The sequence below is a fragment of the Dermacentor variabilis genome, chromosome 2 (assembly GCF_050947875.1).
Source record: "Dermacentor variabilis isolate Ectoservices chromosome 2, ASM5094787v1, whole genome shotgun sequence".
NCBI lineage: Eukaryota > Metazoa > Arthropoda > Arachnida > Ixodida > Ixodidae > Dermacentor > Dermacentor variabilis.
This window is the reverse complement of record NC_134569.1, coordinates 100639395-100661046: the sequence shown is the minus strand read 5'-3', so window position 1 is coordinate 100661046 and position 21652 is coordinate 100639395. Positions and strand designations below refer to the sequence as shown.

At 45.2% G+C, this 21652-nt stretch overlaps 1 protein-coding gene across 2 annotated transcripts in view; it reads right to left on the bottom strand.

Moving 5' to 3' along the window:
- Positions 1 to 3747: 3747 nt before the first annotated feature.
- LOC142572404 (ornithine decarboxylase-like) overlaps positions 3748 to 21652 on the bottom strand; it is a 79913-nt gene continuing 62008 nt past the window's right edge. For both annotated transcript variants that reach the window (XM_075681498.1, XM_075681497.1), the window contains 6 exons: positions 17414 to 17580; positions 14967 to 15101; positions 13186 to 13351; positions 12328 to 12481; positions 11222 to 11325; positions 3748 to 4232 (listed from right to left, as the gene is read on the bottom strand). In XM_075681498.1, coding sequence (XP_075537613.1) covers positions 3858 to 4232; positions 11222 to 11325; positions 12328 to 12481; positions 13186 to 13351; positions 14967 to 15101; positions 17414 to 17580 — 1101 coding nt within the window. In that variant the 3' untranslated portion in view covers positions 3748 to 3857. The remainder of the gene's footprint in view (positions 4233 to 11221; positions 11326 to 12327; positions 12482 to 13185; positions 13352 to 14966; positions 15102 to 17413; positions 17581 to 21652) is intronic.

Genomic DNA, 21652 nt, shown 5'->3' with positions numbered 1-21652 from the left:
ACGTTGGCTTTCCAGCTCCGCGTAACTTCGTGTACAGCGTAGAATTTCTAGTCGGATGCTTGTACAAATTCGGTAACGGCAGCTTTTGTTTATTTTTTGATAACTATTTCTTAAAAAAGTATCTGAAGGAGTGTTAACGCTGTGTGTTGACGACTGCGAATGTATCGCGTGCCCTACAATTAGGTACGCAACATTTGTCAAGGGCATGTCGTAATATCTTGTTGCGAATGGTTGTAAATAACACGTTTACCATCGAATGACAACCTCTTGGCTTCCAGCAAGCCCTCAGCCTAAAGAATCCGCGCCGACCTTACCATGTGAATTTGCGGCGCGTATGAGCTATGACGTACAAAGGCTGACGGAGGTCACTGCTCTGGAGGTTCGAAAGTGTATTACAAGCTACAGTGCCGCCAACGCGCGTGCTTGCCAATCTAAGCGCGCACAGCCTCAGAGGTGGGCGCTGGTGCTATTATGTTTCTCGTGTCTCAACGCCGACAGAAATATCGCGGCCGATCATCGAGTCGGGACTGTGCGTACACAAGAAAATAAAATGAGCTTTTAGCATTCGTGCGCGAAGCGGGAGCGCGATAACAATGCTTGACTCAATCTCAAACAAGACCACTGTGGCCTTCAGTAATTTTTTCAGGTTAATGACTTATCACGAATAACACTTCATCGTGCGTTGGTTCATCCGTTTACTAAGTGACGTACTTGTCGCGAACCGAGTTGCACTGAGGTGCATGCATTCAGGACGGTTGCACTCCCTTCGAAGTAACATTTGCGAGACATGACTTTATTAGTGAAGTCATGATCGCGCAAAGAATCCGCAAAGAATCCCCCCGCCATGACGCGGCCGAAATTGCGGCAAGTTAAATGATGTTTTATCCATAGGTTATGATATGAAACGACATTCAAACGAAAATGATATGAAACGGCATTCGAGTTGCAAGTTAACAGTTTATTTTCACATAGATGCATTACAGATTTGCCTTTGCAGTTACAAGTCCGTGTGCACCATTTATTGTCTCATTTCGTAAATAAACGCACCAGCCTAAGAGTCCTACAGCAAGCGCGTCTCAATTAGGCATAATGACTGTAGAAACTAATAGTAACATAGACGAGCAAGCGAACGACTATATGAGCGCGCGAACTAAACGAGCGAGCAAACGACTAAACGAGCGTGCGAACGAACGAGCTAACGACTAAGCACGAACGACGACTAAACCAGCCAGGGAACGCGCGGGCGACCGCACGTTTTCTTTGCGAGTGCTCCACCGCCGCATCTTAAGCTTCGCACACTTTAAAGCTCACGCGAATTAGCACATACGTCTCAATTACCTATGATGCGGTCGCTCGACGACGAACGCACCGCGTAACACGGTTTCGGGAGAGCACGCACGCTTTTCATCGGTGCTTCTGTATCGCAAATCCACCGGGCGACCGCCAACGAGGAACACGAACAAATGGGGCAAACAAAGCTAGTCTATCTAAAGAAGGCTAGTAAGTAACCACAAAAGGCAGAGAGTTGCTCTCCTGAGGCGCTTTCATGATCGAGACTGAAATTTTATCAAAAGGACTGCGCTGAATCTTAAAAATTTCGTAATCACGTTATCGCAAGCAACCTCGCGTGCCCGCGAACTCAAGCCGGTTGGCGTTCAAAACGATTAAGCGCACCAAATATGACTAACACGACCACGTAGTGCGCATATAAGCAAAGCAGACGTTGCGTACAAATGACAACATGCACAGTGAACTGTGCAATATCTACTACGTTATTGCCTGCAGCACAATACGCAAGCCTGGCACATACAATACTCTGAGAGAGCCACAACTTACATCACATAGTCGCGCGGAGGAAGTTGGTCGGAAGTTCTCCCTCCCGATTCAGTGATGCCATGTCTTTCTTCTTAACGCGTTGCGCTTACCGGACGGTATCGCGAACATATTCTTTCCTTTGCTAAAACTATATTGGCATCCAAACGCGCAGCAGGTCATGGTAACTGAAAATGACGTGAAGCGACGTCGCACTTGCCACAAAACATCCTTCAAGGCGTTCACAAGATCAAAACAACACAGAATAGGAACGGAAGGAATGCCGTCAACAAGCGCCGCTTCTCGAGCAAAGATGGCACTGAAGCGCGACTGTAAACAAACGAAGCCGGCGCAAGGGGCCACGTGATGCCATTAGGCCAATAGCGACGCGGCGTCGGCTTTGGCCAGAGCGCTGGAGGAGGAGGCGGCGTTCTTCAAAGCGTGGCACTACTTTACGAAGTTTAAGGGGCTTTAGCTATATGCAGCCGCGGCCATACTGAAGCGCCCCCCCTCCCTCTGTTTCCTCCTCCCGGTTTCCTGCGCGCGACGGAACATGGCGTGCTTCCTCCCTGCATTCTAATCTTGCGCGTGCGGGATTCAGCCACCATAGTCGGCTCACCCTCGCACGTTTTCACTCGCACATACACTGTACGGCGCGCGGAGACAATGTTATCGCCCTTCGACTTTACGCGGAACATCAGTGCGATGCCGGCGACGACGGCCGAAATTCGCCTGGAGTGTCCATATAATTTCTATCTTAATAAAATCCGCGCGCTAGTGTAAGCACGTTAGTGCGCCAGAGATAGCAGTTATCTCAAACATAATCCTTGTCGCATACAGAACTAATCGAGCTCATAACAGGGGACCATGCTCGTCCCATGACGCGGCAGCAGCGTCCAGGCCGCATTTCTATCAGGAGCAAATCAATACCTCCAAAAGTCAGTAAAATTCACCGCATACTATAGATAACCAGATTTACGTTTCCGAACGCTACAATACCTTGCGCGCGAACGCATTGTCGCGCATTTTCTTTGACAGCGAAGCTGTATGTAGCTCGCCGATTTGTCCATCCTGTCTGTCGTCAGCACACCAAAAACTCCTCCGGCGCAACCCCATGCGCAGGCGCGAAGGAAAAGGAAGAGGCTCGCGATCGGCTGCGCTAGTAGTGACTTCGTTGCTCTCAGTCGCAGCCGAGCTTGTGAGCAGCAGTTTCTCTCTGCCATCCACTTTCTTGGGCATTTATGTTTTACTGCTAGAACCCTGGGAGTGTCAGCCAGCGCCAGCGCTCACAAATCTTGGCGGCCCCCGTGGAACATCCTTCTTGCCGCAGGCGCCACGAGTACGGTATCTTTTTATGGGTGAAGGTGACTGGTGAGTAAACCGACATGAACAGTCGCAAGATATATATATATATGGAACAACCGTTCAGTAAACGTACTAATATGCATCCGAAATGCAGTGCTACCTTGCTTATCACTAGTGTTGCAACTTCTATGACCTGCGCAGTGTCTCATTTTGTTTCCTTTCATTATTGAGAAAAAGAAAAACCACCATTGGTTCGGTGTTTGAAAGCTAGGAAGGCCGTGCACTAGAAGACATATGTGCAATAGGAAACATGCAAATGGCATTTATCCTGCATCCTCATCCCCCCACAACTGAATTCCCGCTCAACCCGAAATAACAGCAAATGCGTGTGTGCTCTCCTATAGCATCCATGAGCACACCGCTGCATTTCTTCTACTAGAGAAAGGCTGGTAAAATGCTATATAGCCGACACTTATTTTCGCGCCTCTTTTAGTTTCTTTAAGAAATGACTCCCCATGCAGTCGTGTCTCAGTCGTGGCACCTTGAGCGCGAACACTGACAAGAGTTATTTAAGTTTCTTTAAGAAATGACTCCCCATGCAGTCATGTCTCAGTCTTGGTACTTTGAGTGCGAACACTGCAAAAAGTTGTTTAATTCCGTGCCGCTATATGAAAAAGTGTGCAAAAGGATGGATTCCTAATTTGAGCAAAGACTGCTAATGTACTTATTTTTTAATAACTTCAAGTACCTCCGGCCGCACTTGGCGGCGCCGTAATCCGCGAGTTGCGTTTGGCAGCTTCTGCTTTCCAAAGATCCAGGAGCGCTTTCTTCAGCGCGTTTTCGGGCTGGCTGTAGCCACTGATTAAAGGCGAAGCGTCGAGTATGCGGCGCACAAAGCTAACGCTGTCTTGCGGCACGATATAATGCACCGCCGGGAATGGCACGCCGTTGAATCCTGTGGCGTTGTTCAGTGCGTACGCACCGGTGTTGTCCATAAGTAACCACTCGCCAACGCGAACATCGAATAGCGGCTTCGACTTCTCTATGCAGTCCATTGGGTTGCAGGTGCCTCCCCAAATAGTGGACATCTGGTCGTGCGGTCTCTCCAGTGGCTCCTGTATATCCAATAGCAATGAGAAGATGATAATATTGTACTCAATTAATTTTCATGATTTAACTAAACTTGCTGTGCACTTGTGTCAATTAATCATATTGTCACGTTGTAGTCACCACGAAGAACGCAACAGGCAAGAACTGTATATTGGCAAACTAGCTTTATCTTGGGCGAACATACGCCCAGAAAAACATGATACGCTCAAAACACAACGATAGCGGACAGCACAGTCGGCGATCGTCAGAATCTAATCTGCTGGTCAATCGCGTCGGTTTTTATACACGACTCGTCGAAGGTTCGAGTGTAATACCTGGTCCCCGCAAGGCTTGCAGAATGTACTACACAATTCGTATCACGCATCAGATTACACAAGGTTCGGTGAGCATAGGCAATGGATATATAGAACTGTTGATAACACTCACAAAACTGAACAATTACGTTTAACATTCGTTAGCCGGTGAAAAGGGTTCATCCGAGCAAGCTAAGCAAGTACACATATCAACATGCAGTTCCCACAATAAATGTGAAAGTCCACTGCACCTTAAGGCTCCTCTCATAAATTAATAGTGTGCTGCTTTGAATACGCAAACATTGTGCGATGCGCACCCCTCCGCGTGAAAGAGTCATCAGACCTTTCAATAGCGCAATCTCAAGTGCCACAACCTGCAAGAACGCCTTCAGGTGTGCTTACTGACGCAGAAATCACATACGTGCGTGAGACCGCATATATGTGGGAAACTTTAACAAATAGCGAGCAACTAATTGGAGGACGTCATCTGAAAGCATATGTTAATTTCCTTCCCAACTTTGTTCAAGCAGACACAGAGCATCGTTGTGTTTACTTAAATATGTTATCTGATCTGAAAATAAACCAGTTGGTAGTTTGCACTTCTTACTGTCAGTTTGTGTATTCATTCCCAGTCATTGTTCATCGTGTCCCCTCTAACGTGTGCAGTACAGAGCGCAGTAACAATGAATATGTTACTGGATTACATCCAAACAGAGCGTAGTTGCATGGCAACGCATAGAAAGACACATAATTTTCTCATCCGTCCGATTTCCCGTCATTTTAACTATCACGTGCTTTTTTTATTATACTGTACGGAAGTCATTAAAAGTGAGTGACATTCCAAGGTTATTCACAGTTGGACGGGTCTCCTCTTCCGTTAGGCTGGACGCCTCGATGACTGCAGAACCAATCGTGGTGGGGTTCACCTTGTTCAAATTGAGCCCCCCTCGAGGCCGTATAATGATCTTTCTGTGCGCCTCAGGCAGTTGAGGCATCCTCGAAGCTTTGATAATCCGATTCTTAACCATTCCACCGACGGCGGTTTCCTTGACGTCATGCTCTCGCTGATTACGTGGCAATGTGCTCTCCTCATCCACAGCCTTTGTGCTAGCTCGTGATCTTCGGCCAGCCACTACTTGCCAGCCGAAGTCATCCTGAGCATTGTTTCCTTCATTTTCAGCGAAATCTTCATCTTCTATCTTTGTATCCGCCATACCTGCGGGCAGGTGGGCTTACTAGGCCCAACAGAGGCCCTACTCCTTACTAAGCTTAGCTCCGCTAAGCTCAACTCGGCGTCTAGGAGCAGAAAAGGTTCCGTAAAATTGTGAAAACACAAGCCCCCCCCCCCCCTCGAATCTTTGTGTCAGTCGATTCGCCGTCGCTTCGCGGATTCAGTGGTATGCGTCTTTTCGTTGTACTCTGAAAATTGGCGAGCGGAGCATGGAAAAAAAAAAGACTGAGCCGATGCTTCCACGTCTGCACTGCTCGGCGCTTCTTCCCCAGACAGCATGGTGCGCAGACGTAATTCAGCTTGGCTTTATCAAGATTCCGCGCTGCGTGAGAGATGGGCTATATGGAGCGGTCGAGAAGTCAGAGCTGCGTATATTCGTCGACGCCATGACAGCCTGAAGGCTTATGGAGCATGTGCCTGTTTGAGAACAATTGACAGCGGAAATACAGCTACGTCACTAATAGTAGCGAAGTCTCAAGTAGCACTTACCAAGATTTTAACACTGCCGAAGCTAGAGGAGGTATTCTTTCTTCCATCGTATCCACAGGTGGTCCACGAGCTTCTGACGGTATCGCAACTTCTTGCTGAGGTCACTTCACGTAGCCTGTGCACTTCGAGCTTCGTCGTCACGGTTGGTTCGCTCTGGAGAGGCAAGAAATGAGCTCGCGACCAGAAAATGAGCAGGACATAGTGGAGAGGGCTCTCTAGCGTCCGTATACGTATATTTTAGGGGTCTTCAATTGATAACCGCCGTCAGTTTGTTCGCTCTTGAGCTTGCTCTTTCCCAGCACTTTGCGTAAAGATTACTTGACTGATCGGATAAGTCTCCCACCAGCCACCCCACCAAGGCGCACCTGGCATAATAAATTTCCATTCTATGCGATGCGTCAAGATCAGAGATGCAAATGGAGAGCTCTTCATGGTGCTCCAAATGTCCCATAGGATAGGTCTCGCGATGCTCTCTTAAATGCGAGAGCATTGACGGAGTACAGTGTTGCGGGCACTACTCTACGAGCGAAAAAACTACCTAACGCTAGGGAGCAGGAGCTTGTAGAGATTCCACTCATCCATTCAAGGTGTACTGCTCTCGTGGTCGCACATAACAACAGAATGTAAGCTTTGTAACTCCATCACTCTCATGTTGTTTACATATAGTGAGCCTGCAAAGTCTAATCCCACAATTTCAAGCGGCCGTGATGTGAGAAGCCTGTCTTCAGTCATTGGCGCAAATTGCCCCTTTACAGGTTTGCCGTTGTATTACTTGCAGAGAATGCATGCATTGATGATCCGTTTAACTTCTTGTCGAGCACGTATAACCCAGTAACGGTGTCGAATCTGCATCATAGTGCTTGCCACGCCGCCATGTAAAAGGTTACAGTAAGCCTCAGTAACAACTAAGGCAGTGAAAGGATGCCTTTCCGGTAGAATAACCGGGTGCTTTTCGTCATACGTAGTGTCCACTCTTTCAAGTCGGCCGCCAAGTCGAAGCTGCCCGCTGTGATCAAAGTAAGGGTGGAGATCGCGCAGTACGGACTGTTTCTGGACAGTGGCTCTAAACCGAAGGTGTTCAATGTCATTCGTGGATACTTCGAGCTGGACACGACAAATCCAGAACATTTCAGCCTTGTTTAGCTCCTCTGTCAAAATAGTTCCACCGAGCGACGTTTGAATACGACGGCATCGATCCACAAATCGAAATACCCAGGCGGTGACGCGCAGGAGCTTCTGTAGGTTGCCAAACTCCCATAAGTCAATCAGGGTGTCCACGATTCTCGGCGCTTGAAGAAATACATGTTGCGTGTCACACTCTGACTCTTCGTAGATCGTTGTGCTCATGTCCGAGTCTGTAGTCCAGCTCCATCTTGGCTGGGATAACCATTCAGGTCCCCTCCACATGTACGTAGATACTTTAAACATACGCTCCTGGTCAATAAATCTGACAAGTTGTCTTCTCCTGGGCAGTAACGCCATAGCAGTGGGTCAGCACATGCTGCGATTTAAGTCCCTCTGTGCCTTACAAACTGACCCAACTTGTTACGGCCACCCCAGATCCAGCTCAGTGTGATCGTTGAGTCGGTCCACATGACACAGTGACAATGCGTTGAATCCCACGATGAGCGGACGTATTTTAATAATATGGCTCCTACTACCGCAGCCATAAGCCGCGGGCACTTCACCTTTACCCATCGCATCCTAGGGCCCTAAACGTAAAACTATTCCAGTATGTTCCATAACCATTCAAACTATTCCATAACCGCCGACGCAAGCATCGGGCGGTCACCCGGAGGGTGGTCTAAACAGACCAATGAAACCCTCTCCTCGTTCATAGGAGGTCACTTTTGTTTGCTTGAAAAACGAATAACATTGCCTACACTGAGCGGCTTGTCTTATCTAATTGGCTCACAAGAGGCGAGGAGCACGCTCCAATGGTCGAGCCACTGCACTGAAACCGATATCCGAATGAAGAGCGTGGTGCCGGCGTCTGCGATTGTACCGCTTTCCCTTACTTTGCTTGCGGTAGCTCGTCGACAATCGCGGCGGCATGCAACGGAAGCTTAAGAATGACGCTAAAACGGATCCTCAGTAAAGAAGAGTTGGCACAACGAGGTCGTAAACGTGCCGAAAGTGCTATAAAACGTTACAAGGCCACGTAAAAAGTTTTTTTAGACTCAAACAAACCCATGCTCTCCGACAAGTGCGAGTAGCCAGTGCCTGAGCGATCGGCGGCAGCCATCTTTTATTCCTTTCGGAACGGGGCAGCCTGCGACTATTCAGAAGCAAATTCAATTTTGTTCGTCATATTAATGCATCTTAATCGCTTACACGTCACTCTGACGCGTGAGTTTTTGCGGTTTTATGACGTCGCGTGAGAGGCAGGGAAAGTGGGCGCTGCCCGAAAACTTTTGACCAACAGTCGAGGGCTAATGGCGAAGAGGCGTCGAATCAGAAATAACTATTTTTATTTCGTTCGGTCAAATCATGCAAAATCCGTGTGCACATTTATATCAGATGGAGAGCTAGCGCGGTTTTCGTGACGTCGCGGTGAAATGGGGGTGGTCCAAAGGCGTTTTTGACCAATCGCGGAGGGCTGATTGCAGAATTGGAATAGAATAGTTTGGAATAGTTTTACGTTTCAGCGCCCAAGGAAACATAAAGGTCACATAGGGTGCAAGAAGGAAACGTGCAGGAAACATAAAGGTCATGGCCATTTTCATACTACGTATGCTATAAAAATTTTCATTCTAGAATTTTTTATTCATCTCCTTAATCTTCCTTTTATTCCTAAAACAATCAATCCATTTCTTGGCCAATCCCACATAGTTAGTAGGAGCCATATACTTGAGAGGAAACGCCAACTACGCTGTAGTGCTACCTATGCAACTGCTACACGGCATGCTACCACGTATTATAATATGCAACTGCAATCCAAAATGAGCACGTGTCCACGCTATGTGGCGCACATCTCGCCTCACGTGACAAGTTGCCCGATACGTTGCCAAGTATGATAGTGATTTATTGACACCCCTTTTTAAACGGAGTGATGACGAACGCTTTTCTGCCCTGCTTGATTTTATCAGGTATACCATACATGTTTTTCAATCTAGCATTTTTTATCCTTGTAATTAGCCTTTCTTCCTCAAGTCAACCCAACCATTTCTTAGCCAATCACCCATAGTGAGTAGAAGCCTTGTGACAATTGCGACGGACACTGGCAGCGGCGGCAGCGGTGGCTGCGGACAAAATCGCCAACCGAAGTGGTCATAACAGGCAGACCATTCAACGAGGTAGCGGGAATGGGGATAAAAGCCGTGTCATTAACAAAAGAATAAAAGTGCAGAAACGTTAAGCAAGACACACTGGTCTATAGCAGCTGTAAAAAGGATGCGTTACTCCCACCATAAATGGTCTTTCCTAATTACAGGAGTAAGTTTCATTCTTGTAGCGCTTTTTCGAAACAAGAGTTATGCTGGGACACCCTCCTCGTTTGAGGCGTCAACATATGTTTTTAGCCTCATTAGCGACCGGTTTAAGAATACACTTTCCTAGTTCACGATGCAAGGTTCTCCTGGAATCTTTACGGAGAAAACTGGTTTGAACGTACCCTGCAGATTCTTTCTGCTTCACGAGCAGCGCTTTTGGAACAAGGACACTACCTCGAGAGACATTTCCAAAGGCTTACAATTTCCTTTCTATATAAGCCGTCAACACCGCCAAAATGTCTCAGAATTGTTCCAACGACGCGTCGCCTTTTCATACTCGGCCCGCCGCCCAACTACCTCTCGGTTCCTCCCGTTGCCCATGCTGCCAAAATATACTTCCGCTTAGTTTCACTTACGCTACTATAAACCACTGTGTGTTGCTTGAGGTTGCTGCCCTTTCTTCTTTTGTTAACGAACACGGCTTCTATTCTCATTCCCGCAGCCTCGCTGAATGGTCCCTCTTTTCCTATTAACTGTATTTAGTGGCCCGAAGGTTCCCTCGCGTAGCAAAGTATTTACTGAATGACGTAGTGGTATTACAGTTTATTTTCGAGAACAACGGCAAGCTCATGTTGGAGACTTCGTAATGTTTGCCATATCTATTGTTTGTTTTATTTATTCCCTTTACAGGCGAACAACGTATAAATATACAGGAAGTGCAATATCGCTGCCACAAGTTCATAACTTCAAGTAGTTCTTATTCTTCATGTTGTTTGTTGCTACTCGTCACTACATGGGTGCTTGGCCGAGGCAAAGGCACTGCACGACAGTGCATGCACTGCCTCAAGTGGTTTGCCATCCTGAACTCTTGCCCCTTATTTCCCCGGATTGTAGCGCTAAAATTACTTTTGTTTTACTAACTACGTCTTCAAATTCATAAAGAAATTTTACCGATACAAATGCTTAACATTGTTAAACAAACAAAAAATGTCCCAGGTTCGCCCGAAAGGCGACGCAACGATTGCGATAGCAAATTAGTAGACAGCGATACGAAGTAAAGATAGTTGTTTTATCCATCCTATAAAAACTTAAACATTCGCTTACTAAATTGGTAAGCATGGTGACACTCGCGCAGTAGAAAACGTGAACATACCTCGCTCGAAAACGCTGGAGATAGGAAGCGCGGTAGAAGCAGCGAACAAATTGGCCTTCGTACTGCCTCTCGCATCAGCGCGAACTAAGCGGCAAAAACACAGCGTACGCGAAGCTATCAGCCCTCGGCGCACTTTGTCCCCTGTCGCAGATCGCATTCGAAGTACGACTCGCGGTACCGTGCGCGGCCTGGCAACGGGCAGCAACCACCGGAGCTGCTATAACAGTGAACGAAATATTCTGACGATTGGTGCGTCACGAAAAGAGCGCGTATCCATTTGCGTGAAACGTGATTTGGACATTATATTCAAGCGTCTACCGATGGTTTAGATTTGCCAGAAGCTTACTGTTGTCGTGCGCTCAAATTTTAGTATAAATAAGTGGAGTGGTATGCTCACCTGCAGTGGCCAGTATCCCACGTCCAAGAACTCGTAAATATGGCGCGATACGCAGTTGTCTCTAGATTCATTGATGAACACGTCTTGATGAGCTTGGCTGATTCCTACACACAATTTCGTGCTTCAGTGTAAGGGTAACTCACTTATAAGCATGCAGGCGTCGCACTTTGACAAAATGAGATCTGTCCATAAATGGTGTGAAGTACACTTTGGCATACTGATAATTTACGAATCGTCAATTCACACACAATTTCGCCGACGAACAGAAACATGGCCGGTAAAGTTATCTCAATACATTTAAGACACCGTTTCCAGAGAGTACTGACACCGTAAGCAGCACCTTCAGATCAGGGGCATAATACGCTTTCTGTGACATATTTGTTCGTTAGGACGAAATCCACTACCCTTCACTGCTGGTTAACAAAATATACACTTTGAAATCCTTGTAGTCACTTACTTATTTAAGTACTTGGGAGACGGTTGGCTAGGAACTGATTTGGTAAAGATATAATGGATGATAAAGTTCTGACCCAACCAAGGGATTGCGGTGAATCGGATGGGATGCTACAACCCTCTTAATTCTCACAGGGATACTATGTTATGGTTGGGGGCGAAAGATAATTCCAATTAATGGCAATAACATCGCCTCTTTACGCAATTTAGAGAGTACGCATTTCTCGTAACCAGTGACATTGACAGAAACATTTAAATTATGGAAGCAGGGGGTCCCATGATGCAATTCTTGTGGTCATTTTTTAAAGCTGAGCCATGGTAACCATACCTAAAGCGTGGCTACCAGGCATCCACGGTGTTGATAACTCGAAAGACTCTCTTCAACGAACATCTTTTTAGACGTACAAATAACTCCCTTCAACGAAGATGTTTTACGCGTACAAGCAACTGCTGTAAGTTGACTCGATGAGGCGATGCGAAATCTGAGGCTGGCTTAGAGCTTTCTTCTTTTACTTCATCTCTTGAGCTCCGGAGGCACAGCGATAATAAGTGTACTATCGAATGGTCTCTATACTGGAGCTATTTTGCCACGGGAACGCTATAACAATCACACCTTGCACCTAAGGGGAATGAACAGTCAGCAACGTACATACCATCCACTACGATATCTCTGCGCCTTTTTCCAATCACTTGAACGACCAGCGCATAGCATGATGTGATGAAAAACTGTCCAGGCTCTGCGATGAGCTTTACGCCACTAGAGGGCGGGAAGTGAAGATCAGTCGCCGAACGAATATTCTCGCACACCTGCATGTAGATAGAAGTAATCATTAAGCTCGTCCTTCACGACCACAGGAATTTCTCCATCTGTGAAAAATCATCCGGACTGGAGAAAACTTCCTGCATCAACTCTGAACACCGGTTGAAGTCGCACACGGTTTGTTCAAAAACACAGTATCGTTTAAAATGTAATAAACATGTTATTCAACACTACCTTCTTTCACTGAAGAATATTATTTGCCTATGTTGGATGACGATGAGGAGGGCTCAGGCAACAATTTGGCGTTTAATCGCTGTTTTTCGCGAATACCACACTCTAACGTAAATGAACTAAACGAACGGGAAGGTTTACAGCATATCAACCATTTATAGGTTTAGTTTCACGTAAAAGTGAGCAGCAGTTAGATGGTTCGGTCAAAGCGCTCGCCCGTTATTTTCTCGCTGCATTGCTAGTTGCGACTGCCGATTGGCGAAACAGTAATCAGCTTCACCGATTTCGTCGTAAACATAAATTGGAAAGTCAGTAGTTTTACTGGCCATGACAAACGCGGAGTGCGGCGCGCTAGCGCGGAAGATAATCTTAATGAAATGTACCGTAACCTCCGCGTGTGAACTAAATAAACAAAGGAAAAGTTATGAAAGTACAAGAATCATTGATACCAGCATCTCACAGCAGCTTGTGACAACCCCGCAAATGGAAAGAAGAGAAGCGTGCAGTGAAGAATACATACCATAACAAACTTGTCAAGTTTTCTCAGTCCTCCGGGAAAACCTCCACCAATGTCAAGTACTGTCATGTAAATCCCCATGCTCTCTGCCAACTCAAATACAGCTTTTGCCTTTTCGATTGTTTTATTGAAGATCTCGGGTAACTCGTAGGCGCTTCCCACGTGAAACCTGCGTGAAAATATCGAGCAGGCATGTCATCGTCTTCTTTCAATCACGTTAGGTGGCCAGCATGATGAAATTCGATATAATGGTTCTAGAATTCTGCAGCGTGGTTTTGAGAATAGTTCGCATGAATTGTTCAGCTGTTGTTTTGACAGACATTTTACTGTGTGCTATTTGCTACTTGGGTATTGCGTAGGTGCTCTAGATTAAGGCTCCGTACGCGCATACATCGCCATATTCGTGAGACTCACTTTTCATCTTAATCATTTCGCTTCAGTTAAGCTGTTTAGTTCTGTGTTTCCTGGTAAAATGCAGTGAGAAATAATAAACACGTGATGCATTCCTCAAGTGGAAATAACAGAACCACAGAGAGAATCAGTGATCCTTCGGTGTGAACCTACTGAATTTAAGAATATGCTGACAGTTTTATGACGGTGCCGGCGGCTTCTACTAACCGACAAATGCGTTCCGATTGATGAACTGTTTCTAGCCGATCATAACAAATATAATGCAGTGATACTATTTATAAAGTTCCCATATACAGACACAACATAAATACAAAGAATGAAATGTTCCTGAGATTTCCTGCGAACGGTGCCCATGGCATGAAATCAACTCTAGCGTCCGTGTAATTGCACCCCAATAAACGATTCAAGCACTACAGTGTTAAACGTATTACAGTGGTTTGTAGTGGTGTATGCAGGTGCTTTGAGCATGCAGCACAAGCTGTCACTACCTCTACCTTAATCTGCAAACCATAGCTGTAGTTTGTGACCAAACTGTTTAATGGATAAGTACAGCTAACGAAAGAAGAGAAGCGAGGACGTTTATCTCGCAAGCGCAAAAAATATATACAGCCACAATAATAACAACAATAGCCCTTAAGAGAGTTCCGGCAATATTTCTTTTTTTTTTTTTGGGGGGGGGGGGGGGTGACTCCCGTCGATGCCTCAATTGTTACGATGTTCTTCATGGTATTCTACCAGACTTCATTTATCTCATCAGGTGGCACTTTCTTCAAGGTAGGCATTCAGGATCTGCGTGTGTACACAATTCCAATACTTGGAGTTGTCGAGAGGCACATTGCCAATAGTTTGAGTCGGAGGATGCTGTCCTGCGGAGACTTGCTCACTTATGTCTTTAGTCAACCTGCGGTGTTTCCACAGCAACAATTTGCCTTACGCGACGCTGAAGTCGCTGTCGGAGTCCATGGACTCGCTCCGGCAGTAGCAGAAGCACAGAGATGGTTCTAGCACGACGTACAAAGTCGAACACTACAGTATAGGAGCCGAAGTGCGGAAAAACGAGCTCGACGCCCGAGGTGGCGTGCCCTCCGTTGCCACCTAGGACCGCTCCTTTTGCGGAAAGCTTCATTAGGCCACTGTTATGACCACAGCTATCGCAGCAAGGGTACCCGCAGCGTTCGCAGGGGTCGCAATCGTAGAAATTAGGCAAGTTCTGCCTCACAGAATGACTGCTATCATGTGATGAGAAAATGCGTGTGTCATTGTTTTATGATTACAAATGGAAAAATATTCTGATACAGCATATAAGCACAAATAAAGAAACTCAGATCTTCATGTTGTGGAAGTATGATGACACCCTAAAAAACAATACTTACGACACACCGACGACATTGCACTCTCTCGCCCGGGCTTCCTTCAGAATTCGCTTCGCATCATTGATTGAGCACCCAAATTTATTGTTGAACTTATGGATTGATCCCTCCTCGTCAGCAAGGATTCTGAGCAGCAGCCTGTAGGACAAGAGAAACGTGCTTTGTGTCACATGAAAGCTGTTGCACCCAGTAGTTGCAAGAATCTGACAACTGAAGTGCCTTAATGTTGTAAATGACAAAGCAAGGAGTGAACTCATACGAAAAGGTAATTTAAGACATTTAAAGACCATTACTGCGCAGTTAGAAAAACCGATTTAGAAGTGAGTGTTAAAATATGAGGCTGATAGGTGTCGCATCTATGTGAAATCCGGTACACAAAAGTAGGGAAGTCGTTTCTAAAGTTCATTCACTAAATATATCGACATTACCTAGCAAATTAGCTCGGCTGTACTCCCTATACCACTTCCCCTCGCTAAGCACGGTCATCGACACCAATGGCGTTGTTACAGCGAAGTTTTATATGATTAGGATCCCGGGATTTCTTCATCTCCGTCGATGGACAATTCAAGCAATCACCGCTGAAGGCGCGCACCGTGTGCGCAGCTGGGTTCCTTGCAGCCCCACTAGGTGGCGTTCGCCTCCGCGCATCCGTGGTAGCAGCGGCACGGCTTTGCGGGGGAAAGAAAAGAAAGGAACCAAGAATCTCTGCTTCGCGTATAGCATTTCCTGGTAAACATTGCGGTTGGGTAACCTGCAGTCGTCAGGTAGCGGCAGCTGTAGCGTACGAAGCAAGAACTTACGTTACTACACTTTCATATGTAAAAAAGGAACCCTACTGGCAAATGATTTCACTTGTTTTGTGACAGCGCTATGTAATCGTCACGCACAATTAGGACTCCTGAACTGCCGCGTAAGCATGATGAGCGGAGACGAGAACAGCAATGTCAATGCGCACAGCGTCGTCGTCTTCAGGCTAAGCAGGACGCCGTGGTTCCTGGCCAAAGCAAGCCACGCACAATTAGGACGCCTGAAGAACAACACGAATACGATGAAAGATGAACGGAACAGCAACGTCGATATGAACAATGGCGTCGTGCTAACGCTCGGCAGTTAAAAGCTACGTCCCATTGGTCTATCGGATCAGGTGATGTCTGCAGCTTCTCTGGCCAACCACCGTCACAGCACGGATTGGAGCCCAATTTTTTTAATATGTCACAGCCTCATTATCTTTACCACACCGCAACAAATCCTTGAGTGTGCTGATCAAGTTTTGCGATGGCATATTTCGTTTTATTAAACACGAATCTGTGCAAGTGATTTCTCATGCAAATAAACTTCAGTTATTCCAGTGAAAAGTACTATAGGTTTATTGAGAGCAAATGTAAAATATTGAACAATCACTGTGATTGTTATGATAAAGTTTCCAGTGCATGCAGAGGCTCATTGGTCACTGCTATTCTTGACAATTCGATGTAACCGGCCAGACACACTCAAACGTCGGATGCGGCCTGAGTCAGGAGGGAGGCTTTGGTTGGAGGTAGGCCTCCACATTCCTGTAGAATTTTTGTTGCATGAAATAAACTTTGTATACACAGGCCTATTCTTGACGCTGGCGCTTCCCATCGGTCATTCTTTTTTTTTCAGAATGAAAGGATTTCGGCGCGAATATCTAACAAAGCGACGGACATGTAATCTGGTGCCAGGAACGCCATAAGCTGTTGCGGTAGACCAAGGACCATCAAAGCGGCAATTTCTCTAATTCCCCACCATAACTCCTTCGCCACCGAAGTGCTATTCTTAAAATTATTGGATAAATAGAAATGATTGTTTAGAGCTACTTGTTTTAATGATCATAGGACCGTTGCCGCAGCATTTGACGTTCGTAGTACACGTCAGCGTTTTGTCGCTATAATACCTTGCCGCGTTTCAATGTATTCATTCTGCAAAAAGGAAACAATGCCAAAAGCCAGCGTCAAGCTTAGGTTTGTATTCACAAAACTATTTCGTATACAGGCATTTTTTCATTGTGGAGTGTACTTGAGCCCACTACTCGTGAAAGTGATACACGGGATATTAAGACGACAACTTTCGCGGTAACTGATCGCAGATAGAATGCATACAAAATGGCTTCACTCACAGGGGCCAGTGAGTGAAGCACACACGCACGCACGCGCACGCGTGCGCGTGCGTGCGTGTGTGCGTGTGCGTGTGTGTGTGTGTGTGTGTGTGTGTGTGTGTGTGTGTGTGTGTGTGTGTGTGTGTGTGTGTGTGTGTGTGTGTGTGTGTGTGTGTGTGCGCGTGTGTGTGTATGCGTGTGCGTGTGTGGGTGTGCGTGTTTGCGTGCGTGCGTGCGTGCGTGCGTGCGTGTGTGCATATGTGTGTGTGTATGTGTGTGTGTGCGTGCGCGTGTGTGGGGGGGGGGCGTTCGTTTAGCGCACTTATTCACTCACCTCGTGTTTTTGCCTTCCACTTTAGAGAGCTCTTCCACTGAATCAAATGCCATGAGGGTGACGTTATGTTTGAGAGCGAATTCAATGTCCCACGAGCCCTTGATAGCGTTGGCAAGCACTATGCGAGCTGGAGAAACGCCCATGTTCAGAACAGCGCTGATTTCAGACTGAAATAGATTAAATGACGACAGGGAAAGATATCCTTACTTTAGATAACTGCCTCAGGGCAAGAAAACAAGCTTCCTACACAACATGAACAACATATACCGATTGCGCCAATGCATGAACCTAATATTGCCCCATTCAATACACATATGGAGATTTCCACGTTCCAGAATATTCACGTAGATTTTTACAGTAAGCACACGTTTTCTGAGTTCATAAACGTCATGACGACTTGAGAGTTTACAGGCAGGCGCTATCCACAGAATCGTTTCGTGCTGTATTGGGTTGCTGGGATTTTGAATGAGATGAATAATACTAACCCAAACATCGCTTTGTCAAAGCCTTTCTCTGTCGCTTAAAACTTCGACATTAAGAGGAAGCTTTAGCTCGGGCCCATCTCCGACGCGGCCTATTCAAATGCATGTAAAACGCAAAAACGTTTTTATTAGATAATCCCTCGACCGATTTTAAGGAAATTGGTTGCATTTGAGAGGAAAAGTTAAATTCTAGTGACTGCTGGAAGCGGAATTTCGACTTAGGGCTTGAATTTTCTTAAACAGATCTTCAAATATTTGATCGTTTGAAAAAGTAGAAGCACGAAGTTTACAAATTTATAGCTGTGCATAAAGAACTGATATCGAGGTTGTGTAAACGGCATCAATTAGATCATCCAAAGCGGACAAATTCGATATGTCATTTTACATCTTACGTGAATTTGTTACGTAGGTTACAAGGTTTCTGCAGAAGTTGTATTTCCCTATTACAAAATTTTTTATATTCATGTGTAACGTATCAATTTTCTCCGCTTTAGACGTACTATTAGATACAATTCACAGAATTGTATGAGCATTTTTCGTTGTTGAGTTACAGAGTTGTAAACTTGATACTTCCGTTTTTTGAAAATTTTTGATTTTTGCCAATTTTTAATAAAAAATTGACAACCTAACTCGAAAATTCGAAACAACAGTCACTAGATTTCAAGTTTTTTCTTTTAAATGCAACAAACCTCGTCAAATTTGGTGCAGTGGTTGTCGGGAAAAACGAATTCTCCTTTTACATGTATTTAGATAGGAGCACCCGAGCTAAAGTTTCCTCTTAAAATGAATTCTCCTCTTACATGTATTTAGATTGGAGCACCCGAGCTAAAGCTTCCTCTTCATGTAAATTCATGTAAAAAAAGAATTCGTTTCTCCCGGCAACCACTCCACCAAATTTGACGAGGGCTGTTGCATTTAAAAGAAAAACTTAGAACCTAGTGACTGTTGGTGTCGAATTTTCGATTTAGGTCGTCAATTTTTGTTAAAGATTGGCAAAAATTGGAAATTTTCAGAAAACAAAACTATCAAGTTTACATCTCTGTAACTAAACAAAGAAATATGATAACACAGTTCTGGGAATTGACTCTAATAGTACATCTAAAGCGGACAAAATTGATATGTTACACATGAATATGAAAAAAAATTGTGATGTGCAAATACAGCTTTTGCAGAACCCTTGTAAACAACGTAACAGATTCCCGTAAGATGTAAAATGACATAACGAATTTGTCGGTTTTGAATGATCTAATGAATGCTGCTTACAGAAACGCGATATCTGTTCTTGATGCAGAGCTATGAATTTGTAAACTTCGTGCTTCAATTTTTTTCAAACGATAGACTACTTGAAAATCTTTTTAACAATATTCAAGCCATAAATCGAAATTCCGCTTGCAACAGTCGATAGAATTTAACTTTCTCTCTCAAATGCAACAAATTTCATTAAAATCGGTCCAGGGATTATCTCAGAAAAACGTTTTTGCGTTTTACATCTATTTGAATAGGCCGCGTCGGACTTGGTCCCGAGCTAAATCTTCCTCTTAATGGAACATTTACTGACATCTGCCTATAGATTGTGGCGATGTCAAGTAGAGCTAGAAAGAATATTATTCTTTTCTTTATTTGAAGCTTGCTTTGCCTACCTACTAGGTTTCGGGTGGCCGCTACTGATGTGTACTGCTGCGTCGGTTCGTATATTGAAGAATATATTACTAGTTATGTATAAGAACGTTCTTCTTCCACTGAATGCAGAACTAACAAAAAAGCTACTATACAGCTCCTGTATGCTCGCCGGCGATGCAGTGACATTAAGCGCACCTCTGTTGTGCGTATTGAAACAAAAATACCTGCCTAAAGGCTGAACATATATTGTCGGCTAAAGGTGTCTCTAAAGCACACCGGTCTCACAAGTGAATAGCGCATGCATCATGCTCAACGGATTCTTCGATTTACCGGATTTTCTTTGATTTAACCATTCGATATGTGCCACCGGGCCCATACCGAGTTTATTCTTGGCCAATCCTCCAGAGAGGCAGTGGGGCAATGTAATGGAAGAAATACAGAATACTTGAATGCATCTAGAGATATGTTGCACTTCAGTGCACATATGCCTGTAATTGAAATGCTTATGTCAGCAAGCATCATATATGACCTTCGTCCAGGTGGCATCACTGCTTAGATGTATCACACTGTGAATTTACCTGATTTTGTTACATTTCAGCTTAGATTAAGAATTTTGTAATGCATAAACATTAAAATCGCATGAGGTTAAAGTTGTCACCTTTGTGGCGCATAAACATAAGCGTTGCACAAGGTTGTGTGCTGCGTAGGTTGAAAGCCAACAATTTTGTGCATCGCGGTTAGTCAACGTGCGCTTCTGGGCTAAGGCGTAGATTCCAAGGGCGATATAACGTAAAACTATTCCAAACTTTTGTGTTCCATTTCTGCAATCAGCCCACCGCGATTGGTCAAAAACATTTTGGGACCACTCCCAATTAATCTGTCTGTCACGTGACGTCACGAAAACTGCGATAGCTCCCCATCTGATATGACGTGTACACACTGATTACGGATAATTTGTCCGAACAAAACAAAAATAGTTATTTCTGATTCGACTCCTTTTCGCCATTGGTCCTCGGCTATTGGTCAAAAGCTTTCGGGATGCACCCACTTCACCTGCCTCTCACGCGACATCCCAAAACTGCAAAAGCTTACCGCGTCAACGTGACGTGTACGCGTTAAAGATGCATTATATGCCGAACAAAAATGGACTTTTCTCTGAATAGCTGCAGGCTGCTCCGTTCCGAAAGGAATAAAAGATGGCTGTCGCCGATCGCTCCGGGAATGGTTACTCGCCCCTGTCGGAGAGCATGGGTTTATTTGGGTGTAATAAAACTTTTTGCGTGGCTGTGTAACGTTTTCGAGAACCTTCGGCAGGTTTACAACCTCGTTTCTGGCAACTCTTCTTTGCTGAGGATCCGTTTTAGCGTCATTCTTAAACTTCCGTTGTATGCCGCCGCGATTGTCGGCAAGCCACCGCAAACTAAGAGAAAGCAGACCAATCGCAGACGTCGGCATCATCGGTTATCTTCATCTGGTTATCGATATTCAGTGCAGTGTCTCGGCCCCATTGAATCTATCTCCCCTTGAGCATGCTCCTCGCCTCTTGTGAGCCAATTAGGTAAGAGAAGCCGCTCAGTGCAGGCAACGTTATTCGTTTTTCAAGCAAATAAAAGTGACCTCCTATGAACAAGGGGAGCATTTGATTGGTTCTAACTGAATTGCTGTCCGTACACGTATCTACACCTTCTCTCTCCCTTCTTTCTCTTCCCCTTCTCCCATCCCCCAGTGTAGGGTAGCCAACCAGACTATTGACTGGTTAACATCCCTGCCTTTCCTGAACTCTCCTCTCTCTCTCTCTCTTGATTGGTTGGTTCAGACAACTCTGCGGGTGACCGCCCGATGTTCTTGCGTCGGCGGTTACGCAAATTTGACGTCAGCAGATTGGAATAAAAACATATTGGAATAGTTTCACGTTATACGGCCCCAACACGTCCGTTTCTTGCGTAATTTTTCGTATGTAGCACTTCTATGTTAAAAATGAAAGTGAAGCAGATAAAGAATGCAATAATGTTTATTGGCGCTCCAAAATATCCTAATATAAATGATAATCGAATATCTAGAGGGAAAAATCACGATCATTTCTGATGGAAGACCAAAATTTTGCGTTATATTCTGTAAAACTCATCATTGGGCAGTT